The following is a 10,844-nucleotide window of genomic DNA, read 5'->3' as shown; positions in this document are numbered from 1 at the left end:
ATGCTATTGGAGCTTGGGTAAGAAAGTGTTTTAGTAAGATAGCCAGAATAATATTTTTTCTCATTGTTAAAAAGGTGATAAATTTGATATTAATATGATTTTCTACTGTGTAACATGATGTCAAGTAATTTACCTAGACTTTGGGGTGACGCTGGAAACAAAATCTAGTATAAGTGTAATGATTATCTGCAACTAGTATAATGTATTAAGCAAAAGCGAGATTTACATTATAATCTTGTATTTGTAATTATAAATAGATACATCATGTTCTAATTAAATTACTTTGAATACCAGTAAATAGCGTCTAGTTGATCACAACCCAGAGATATTATCGGTGTCAGTGAAATACCTTCCATGTGGTGTGGGAAGGCAGAAGGAGGAGTGTTCCCTGCATGTCCCGGAACTACAATACAGAGTCAGTGGGAGGAGATAGGGCAAGGACAGAGTCACTCTCTTATATATAGTAGGGACAGGTAACTGCACTGGGTTCAAGTTCAAGTGATTGTCGCGATATTGTCACAGTAAAGCATGCTTTGCCGACTTGGTTTGTGTGGCAGGTGAGTCTTATTTGTTAATCAGTGCAGGGACATTTACAAGGTCTTAGTGCTGCATGCGTGATCACTGATAGTTCATACTAACAACGTGATGTCTTTGTGAGCAGATGGCAGAATATTACTCTATTCGCTTTATGTTGCAGTTAATTTACCACCCTTTCTGTAGTGGTTGTAAACTCTCAAAACGTTGATTATCCGATAAGACTTGCTCACTACCATCATTCTTGTTATCTTGAAGTTGGCTCCACGGGAGAGTTGTTGTACGTTATGCAACCTTCTAGTTGTTTACTTGGCTGCTCGGTTAGGTTTACATTTAATAACCGTAGTAAGCATCAAGCGACTAAAAATGCTCAAATGATGTGTTTTCTTTACCAGCCATGTGAGGATGCTGATTGTATCTGTTGTATTGCCAGAGACTATACACTATCAGTTTCACACTATGGTTAGGTTTGAAACCGTCTTGAATGCAAATGGCATTTGTCCTTTACACAATAGAAATATTTATTTTCAGGAAAAAGGGTCTCTGGGCCAAAGGCAAACTGTAGTAGCATCATGGTCTGGTAAATTTAATGTTACAGTACACACATTATGGGAAGTGGTAAATGCAATATGAGGCATAAATATGCCATGCAACAGAACAACGTATCTAGGCTTTATTAAAATTGTGTAGTGAAATTATGGACCTATATACCAAAGCACTGTTAACTGTTGGGATGGATTCTATACCTTGACATATCACATTTTAATTTATAGGTTAAGTCGGCGGTTCCCAAACTGTGCGCCGTGCCCCGAGCCAGCCATAGGAAAAAACAAAGAGCACATACACTTACCAATCCGCGTGGCGCCGGGACCCAGCAGACTCCTCCCGCAGCTCTCACTGACGTCGATATTCAGTGACAGCTGTGGGAGAGAGGAGTCTGCTGGGTCTCGGCGCCGTGCGGATTGGTAAGTGTATGTGCTCTTTGTTTTTTCCTATGGCTGGCTCGCGGCAGAGGAGTGACGGCGGGGCAGACAGCGGGCCAGACAGAGGGGCACAGCGGGCCAGACAGAGGGGCACAGCGGGGCAGAGAATTGTGACAGAGGGGCAGACAGCGGGGCAGAGGAGGGTGACAACGGGGCAGTGGAGGGGGACACAGCGTGAGAGGGGCAGTGGAGGGGGACACAGCGTGAGAGGGGCAGTGGAGGGGACAGCGTGACAGGGCAGAGGAGGGAGGGGGACATTGTGAGAGAGGGCAGAGGAGGGGGACATTGTTAGAGAGAGCAGAGGAGGGGGACATTGTGAGAGAGGGCAGAGGAGGGGGGACAGCGTGACAGAGAGCATAGGAGGGGGGACAGGGGGCAGTGTGAGAGGGGGCAGTGTGTCTGGATGCAGAGGAGGCAGAGTGTCTGGATGCAGAGGGGGCATTTTTGCATACAGCTAAATAAGTATTTCTTTCCTGACCTAAATACTTATTACAATTTTTAGACCCAACTAAAACAGGACTGCTCAATAATTATATTGGAGGGGTGCCTTGAAAAAATGTAGAGACTCTAAGGGTGCCGCGAACTGCAAAAGTTTGGGAACCACTGGGTTAAGTGGTAATACTCTGTACTATGCAGTAAAGATGTAGGGAAACTAGAATAAATGATAACTAGAATCTGATTGGCTGCTATAGGCAACATCTGCACTTTTCAAACCCGCCAGAAACTAGCAGCTTGATAAATTTACCCCTAAGTGTTTACATTCTATCACTAATAAAGAGTATACCAGTTTAAGGAATTAAGGCAGAGGATTTGTTAGGCCTCAAATCATTTTCAAATTGGTTGTTTTTTGAGGTTCATATCTTATTTGACATAAATGGTTGCAATATTTTAACATCCATATAGAATTTTGTTTGGGGGGGGGGGGGGGGAATCTGTGTTTCATTATGTAATGCACTGTTACAGCTACATTGTTTCAATAATTTTTCAAAAATAAATTCACTGACTCCTAATTTGTTTTTTTCCCTTACAGAACTAGCCTTAGACTAGCTCCTGCTTTGGGATGTCTAGCTTCAAGACAGAAGCATACTTTGCCTGACTTACCATATGATTATGGTGCACTACAGCCCTACCTCAGTGCTGAAATTATGCAGCTCCACCACAGTAAACACCATGCTGCTTATGTAAACAACCTAAATATTGCAGAGGCAAAATATGCAGAGGCTCTAGCTAAAGGTATCAAAAATCACTGTATGCAATAACCACTCCAGCACCTGCCACAATTTAGTTGTGTAGCCACCTGGTGGACATTTTAGTTGCATTTCTTACTAGCACCTACCTCTGAAATACCCTTGGGCCTGCCACTTTGTTCTAGCTCAGTCTCTCTCATCTCAGGTTCTTGTGGGAATTCAGCAAACAGGAGTCCTAGACCATGCAGGTTTTGTAATAAATACTTTGTATGTTATGTAGCTGCAGCAAGTATAGCGGGGTACGTTTATCACTTGATATAGCAATGTGCTCTAGACCATACTTGCCAACATAGGCAACTTGTTTCCCGGAAGGTCCGGGGGACAGGAGGGTGTATGGGGCTCGTAGAATCATGTCATTAGCCCAGCCCCCAAAAACGGTTATCACTATACTGGGCCAATAAAAACAAGGGACGGGGGCACGATGACGTGTGCACGCCGTCACAAAGCCCAGCCCCCTCCGTTTAATTTACAGAGGCGGCCAAGATTGGGGAGAATTGCCTGCTCTCCCGAGAGTCCGGGAAGACTCCCAGAAATTCAGGAGTCTCCTGGACATACCGGGAGAGTAGGCAACTATGTCCTAGTTCATCTCTGTCTTTAATGGCAATAAACAAGGTAGCTTAATTTACATCATTGACAATTTATGCTCAAGTACAGTTCTTGGTTACTTGGCAATATTTAACAAGTTGCAACACTGGACACAGGAGCTTTGCATGATGGGTCTTTTGTCCTGTCTGTAGCAATCACATTGGATACATATACACTCCTCACTGGCCTCACTCAATAAGCTAACATAGGCAGTATCACTACTCACAGGCGTCTCTCAGGTGAAATCATGACTTGGACATCACTTTTCAAAAAGGTAAACACTCTCCCAAAAGACTAGCAACTTTATCTCGACTCCTGGTTCTTATTTTTTAAACATTCAGATCCCGAAAACCATTCCAACCATGGCTCCAGAGGGTTATACTTGCTCGGACATCCCATGGACCTCTGTCTCGTGTTATATTTGGAATTATAGGCCCTGGTTATGTCTGGCAAAAACCTGGCTGCACAAACTCCATTGCTTTTGGAGGAGTGAACTTTGGTTTTCCATTAAGACAAATTTAGGCATCTTGGTAGATCACAGATAATATTTAGACATTTTTTGAGAGAATAGAGTTGATAGAATAAACTTTTTTTTTTTCTATTCAGTTTTTTAAATATGCTGGGAGAAGCCCTAGAAGAGTATGATTATTAAACTTTTTTTTTTTTTTTTATCTTTTCTCAAAACCTGAAGTATAATAAAGTTTTGGATTTTTAAAACACCTGCTAGTGTGTGTTGTCATCTCACATTTTGGATTCATAGTCCTATACAAACCTAAATTCATTGTAGTTTAAAGTATGTCTGTATTTGGAATCTAATGATCATTTTATTTTTAGGTGATGTTACTGCTCAGGTCTCTCTCCAGCCTGCCCTTAAATTTAATGGTGGTGGCCATATAAATCACACCATCTTCTGGACAAATCTTTCTCCCAATGGGGGCGGAGAACCTCAAGGTCAGTGTATGTTTCATATCAAATGTTTTGTTCTCTACGGACTTACATGACATTGTTTTGTATTTTTTCCTCATGATAATACATTTTGCTGTATTAGGTGAACTTTTAGAGGCAATAAAACGTGACTTTGGCTCCTTTGAGAAGTTTAAGGAGAAGGTCACCACTACATCCGTTGCAGTGCAGGGATCAGGATGGGGCTGGCTAGGTTACAACAAAGAATCCAATCGACTACAAGTGGCTGCTTGTGCTAATCAGGACCCCCTGCAAGGAACAACAGGTGAGGACTAACATTACAATGTATTCTGAAAGATACTAATTATTGGTTGTGGTTTTTCCTTTTTTTTCCCCTGCCCCTTCCAGCCTGAGGTGCTGTTTTAGAAGTGTTATTGGGTGTAAAAATATAGCATAATTAATCGGGTTCCCGACAAGCATTTTAGTACTAGAGCTCCAGATCAACATGATTTAAGTGCAAAGTTACTGTGACATGATGGACCACCTATGCTACCCTGTCTCTTGTTGCTGGGAACTGACTGGGCTTACTTTGCCACAGTCCCCCTTCGTTTTTCCGAATACTCCCTCCTGCCGCAGTAGGAGGAGCCTGCTGCCACCACTTGACTCCTTTATGGCGTCCAGAACCATGTTCCTTCTGGCTAACTGTCGCTGCTATTGTACTCCCGTGCTAGTACACTTGGGCTGGTACCCTTGACAGTTTAGTATAGGTCAGGGTGCTGTGGGTGGATCCCACCTGGCCTATCACACCGGCCAGAGCTGCTGGGTAGCGGCAGAGCGTTGGTACTGGAGAGGTGGGTCCAAACCTCAAACGGCCAGGGGACGGATTGGATTAAGGGGCATATTCAATTGTTAGCGAGACGGGTGAAAATCCCGCGCTCGAAAAAAACCCAAAAACGCTCAATTCAATTGTTAACATTGCATCCACCCCCTCGCGCTCTGTTATTGGTCCTTGTGAGTTTGAAATGAGGAGTGGTTAAGGCAGTCATTTTAGTATAAAAAAAATAAAAGAAATTTAATGCAATCAAGAAGGGCCCCAGCACTGCAAGCAACAATGCCCCCCCCCCCTCCCCTCCTGGACAGCAGATTTAAAGATTTTACAAGCAGGTAAATTTTTTGCCATTTACAAACATTTCTTGAACACTGGCCAAGCATGGACATTTGTAAGGTACAAATATTTGTGGGACAGTGGGCAAGCCGGACATTTCTTCGAAGGTACAAATATTTGTTGGGACTTTGCGTAAATGAGTGTGTGAAGGTAAAGCATCAGAAAACTGAGGTTTTCGTCCATGGTGAGTATTTTTATTTTTATTTTTTTAATAAAAATCTATGGTGTACATGAGGGTGTTTACTGTATTTCTTGGGGTTTTATTATTTTTAATAAAGATTTGTGGTTGGAATGAGGGTGTTGTGCTTTTATTTAACATTTTGCTTTGTGGAACTACAGATCACAGCCAGCCGTGGGTGTAAGAGCATTTTGGCACTTGTGGTTCTACATGTGCAAACATGCCCTGGGTGCCATGGGTACGCTGGTGCTTGTAGTTAGACAAGTAGCAGCATGCCCACACTATTTATTACCCTACTACCCACAGGCCAGGGGTAGTAGGAAGTGCCCTAGTCCCTAGGGGGGTGGCCCGCTTACATTTTCCAGCGGACCACACTCCCTAGGGAATCCAGGCCAGCGCTGAACAGTCTGTGGGTGTTTAGTCATTATGGCCGTGGGACCCAAACTGCATTCCCCCCCCCCCCCCTGCTATAGTGCCTATCACCCCGGCTGGTTTGCCTAATACTGGTTCAATTAAAATAGGGGGAACCCTACGCAAAATAAAAGATTTTAACACACAGCAATAGCCTGCCAGCACTAGGGTTAAGACTAAATAGAGTGCGGAGCAAACGCTTTTGGTTTTAAAAAAATAAATAAATAACATGCTACTTTTCACAATTTTGATGTGAGCTGACTGAGGTCAGGCACAACCACCCCCCCCCCTTAAAAAAATAAAATAAAGTTTAAATACATGCACCACTAATAGATTTTTTTTAAAGGGGGAACTTTCAAAAAATTATTTATTACACTTTTATTTTTTTAAAAAAATAGTACTTTTCAGCTTTTAGGTTATTTTTATGAACTTTTACACCTATTTTTTCAGTTTAATGTATATTTTTCTTAACTTAGTAAAAAAATTTTTTCTTTGAGCAGACCAAGGAGGTGAGAGATGAAACAGCAGATTTGCCTGTTTCACCCACAGCGTTAAAAAACAATTGAATAGCTTTTTCCGCTGAGGGTTCGCATCCAGCCTATATTTTAACATTGACAAACGTTTGGAACGCGATAAGACCGTTTCGGTAAAAAAAAATAACAAAAAATTTGAATTGTGGGAGAAGTTTCCGCGCTCGAAAATAATAATAAAAAAAAAAAAGACGTAACGCGCTCGAAATTACAAAATCGCTAACAATTGAATACCCCCCTTAGGGTCTAATCTGTAGGTCACAGGATTACAGCAATATTGAAAAAGTTGTCAAGTAGGGTCCTGAAGCAAAGAGTGATGCTTATTTCGCTCAAGTGTTCTGACAAGGACAGTTCCATTGATTAAAGGTATCAGTGGTCAGATGGAACATCAGAATGTTACATTTCAGTTTGCAATGGCTTTTTTTTTGGTGTGTTTTAGACACAGCCTCACAGGCCAATTTTTAGAATCCAAACATGGATTTACATGCAATGCAAAGCTAATAATATTTACGCTTTACTGTGATATCCTAAAACCTTGCTGTGATTTCCTGCATCTTACTGTGGACATCTGACGGCAAGTCTAATTATCCCTTCTTTTCCCTTTAAGGGGTATTGGACACTCACATCAAAAGGTCTAATCAACATGAGATTAACATGGATGCTTTCTTCTAATAGTTGCAGAATACACATTTCCTCCAAAGAAAAGAATTCCCTAAGAAAAGTTGCAAACCCCAAACAAGGCATTTCCTTACACAGAGATACACAAAAGACTTCCTAAACAAAGACTTATTGTATCTGATATATACATCAGAAATAATGCATTTCCTCTAGCAAGGTTGTAACTGAAAAAACACATTTTCTCCCCTTGTCTCCAAAAATAAACATTTCCTATATCAAAATATACACAATATCAAAAATAAGTGCATTGGCAATTAAAGGAAATAGCGCAGGGTGCTTATTTATATAATTAAATTTATACCATAAGTTACTTGTAAGGGATCCAGTCACACTGTGATCCAGTCAGTTACCTTCTAAGAACCTTTTAAGTAATTTTAATGGAGAAGTGCAGTTAGTTACAGTGTGTAACACAGGGAGTGCTACATTGAAAGTTTTATTAATTACTGTATATATTCACTTTTATGAAGAAGCGGTTTTGCCATCTTCATCACCTACTTTGAATTTGAGTTATGTAGCATCAGTGAAGAGTGTTTTATAATGGATAAAATTATTTAACATATTGTAACTGTAGGAAACCATAAACATTTGTATCATTTGCAAAACAAGTAATTCATGAATGATCTCCTTCTGTAACCACCTGACAGCCTCCACTTTTCCATGGCTTGTTGTGTGTTGTGTTTTTTGTTTTTTTGGTGTTCTTTTGTAGCTGACCAGAAAGTCCAGCATTCAAATGAATCTGCACTGTTAGTTTTGTTGAATATTACATAATCAAGTACTTGTCAGTTGTCATTTATATTCCATATTCAAATGTAATCTATGTTTCATTTTCTGTTTATTTTGTTTTTCAGGTCTTATTCCGCTTCTGGGCATTGATGTATGGGAACATGCTTACTATCTGCAATATAAGAATGTTAGACCTGACTATTTGAAAGCTATCTGGAATGTCATAAACTGGGATAATGTAGCTGAAAGATATCGATCTTGCAAAAAATAAAATTAATTGTTTATCATCTGCTCCGTCCTCTTATAAGCACTTAGAACCCATTGTAACTTGTAGATGGGCTTTACATGATTTTGTGAAATTCAGCAGAACTCTTGTTATGACATCACATTAGAGACATGCCTTATCACTTTGCAGTGTTTCTCAGAATTGTTATAAATCTGGAAACTTGTAAAGAATTGTTTAATTCTTGCTAACAATAAAGTAAGCAATAGATCTAAAATATTCTGTTTACCTGTTTTTTCTTGTTGCTGTTTCCCTGTTGGTATTGTGTGAAAATCAAATATTGCTTATTTATCACCGTTTTGGAAAGGATCAGCTTGAGGGAGTTAATTAGCATTTCCAGTCTCTTTCCTAGTCTATGAAAGCGAGACTAGAGGCTGTCTCTGACAGTCTATGAACGTAACAGTCTTAAAGGCTCTGATGCCTGTAGAATACAACTTGTTGTCAGCTGCATCTTGAAATCATCGGGAGCACAGAGGAAGAAAGTTAGTTAGGATTGGGTTATCTGTTAAAAACACCTGAAGGTTAAATGTATTAAGCAGAGCTTTTTGCAAATCGTTGATATTCGGCAACTTTGCAGGGCACGTTATAAACGACAATGTCTTGAAAGGCAATTTTTGGTTTGGATAATCCTACACTTAAACTAGCATTATTTTTGATGTCTTGGATACTTTGTATGGAATTAAACTGTTCTTGAAGTACTTGGCTAAAACATTTGCGTTTCTGCTTGAACAAATAGCCAGACCTTTATTCAGTATCTTGAAATCTGTAGAAATAGGACTGTAGGTTAGAGTAGGTAGGTAAGTCTTACCCAGATTTTCATATAGCATTGACCAATGCTTCAGAAAATTTCCTCAGGCATTACTGTGTCAAAACTTTCCAGTAGTTTAGGAATGAAAACGGATATACATCTCTTATATATTCCCATTGGAATCCCATCTAAACCTGGCTTTTTCTTAGGGAAACAGGTGACTGCTGTCTCTAGTTGTAATGTAGCGTAATAGAGATATTGAGCTATTTCATAGACTCAAAGGGGTATATTTACTAACCTGCGGTTTTGAAAAAGTGGAGATGTTGCCTATATGAACCAGTCAGATTCTAGTTATCATTTACTACATTCTGCAAAATGACAGCAAGAAGCTGATTGGTTGCTATAGGCAACATCTCCATTTTTTTCAAACCCGCAGTTTAGTAAATATACCCCTAAGGGTAACTTGGAAATATTTATTTGTGCATGTAGTCCATTAGTTGTTGATGCCTGTAACTCACCTGGGTACTATGCAAACTTCTATAAGAATTATAGAAAAACATTGGCAATTGTATCATTCAAATAATGCTTGTTGCCTCTGTCTAAAATGACAAGTATAGTACTATTTATTATTTCTGCCCTGGTTAAATATACCTGAAAGTTACCACTTTTTCCCCTGTTTATTATAGAAATCTGCAAGAAGTTTATGCAGTCTTGGCAGCCTCTAGTGCGCTGCTTCTTCACCACAACTGGTCTCTGGCTCCTCAAGATAGTTCTAGCACCTCATTAATGATTCTTCTGCAGGTTTACCTATAAAAACCTTGTTACGACTTTTACGTCCTCTAGATAGTCAACTTCTGGAGAAAGCATCCTGTAAATATATTTATCAAGAAAGTAATCAGTCAATTCCTTCCAAGCACACAACCATTGAGTCCTTGGGCTAGATTTACTAAGCTGCGGGTTTGAAAAAGTGGGGATGTTGCCTATAGCAACCAATCAGATTCTAGCTTTCATTTATTTAGTACATTCTACAAAATGACAGCTAGAATCTCATTGGTTGCTATAGGCAACATTCCCACTTTTTCAAACCCGCAGCTTAGTAAATCTAGCCCCTTGTCTCTGCATTATGTGAGGAAAGGTTTTAACTCTCAAGATAACAACACACTTGTTTTAGTTGGGCTTCTTTTTCTCCTGGAGAAGTTCTTGAGGCCGCCACTCTCGCGATCAGAAATCCTTCCTGCTAGATATTTTACTACTTTGACTATAGGAATTAGTACATGGGAGACAAGGGTCAGATTAATTCTGGGACCATGTGTAAAGATAATTGTCTCATCAATGTAAATGTAATTCTCCAGATATCAACAGATCACATGTTTTCTATTAGTCTGTGAAACATGGGAGACACTGTACCAATAGGTACTGAGAAATCTTTTCATCTGTCTAATTCAGCATCCATCACATTATTAATATCTCTCATGTGAACCAAAGATAGTGACACCCTTAAGGAATCGCCCACAGCAGTATGGGGGCCGAGGAATTAATCTGTGGATGTCCAATTGGATCCATTCAGTTCTATTTGAGTACACTGTTTAGGTGTTTTTATAATTAGAATTGATACCCATCATGATTAGCAATATGATAAACATCTATAGGCGCTACAGTATAAAGAATATGCAAAACTAAAACACACAGGTCCCAGTTTTTCAATGAAAGCTCTTAAATATATTCATACAAAGTCTTCCATCAAATAAAAATAACTTCTCATAGAGTTCTGAGTTCATAAATAGTCTCCTATCCAATGAAATTATTTCACATGTAGTAATCTGCCCTTTGTGTATCCAGCAAGGATTTTCACCCGAAGACCCTCGTATTCATGTTA

General features: G+C 39.8%; 1 protein-coding gene across 1 annotated transcript; it reads left to right on the top strand.

Annotated features, from left to right (window-relative positions):
* Window positions 1-403: 403 nt before the first annotated feature.
* Window positions 404-8,437, top strand: SOD2 (superoxide dismutase 2). Its single transcript, XM_075203561.1, has 5 exons — window positions 404-557; window positions 2,548-2,750; window positions 4,184-4,300; window positions 4,398-4,577; window positions 8,063-8,437. Exons 1-5 carry the CDS (start codon window positions 529-531, stop codon window positions 8,206-8,208), a joined length of 675 nt encoding a protein of 224 aa, XP_075059662.1. The 5' UTR covers window positions 404-528; the 3' UTR covers window positions 8,209-8,437.
* The last annotated feature ends 2,407 nt before the right edge of the window (window positions 8,438-10,844 follow it).

This window comes from Mixophyes fleayi, chromosome 3, assembly GCF_038048845.1.
Source record: "Mixophyes fleayi isolate aMixFle1 chromosome 3, aMixFle1.hap1, whole genome shotgun sequence".
NCBI classification, from domain to species: Eukaryota; Metazoa; Chordata; class Amphibia; order Anura; family Limnodynastidae; genus Mixophyes; species Mixophyes fleayi.
Note: the sequence above shows the minus strand (reverse complement) of the source record. Positions and strands in the feature narration are given on the sequence as shown.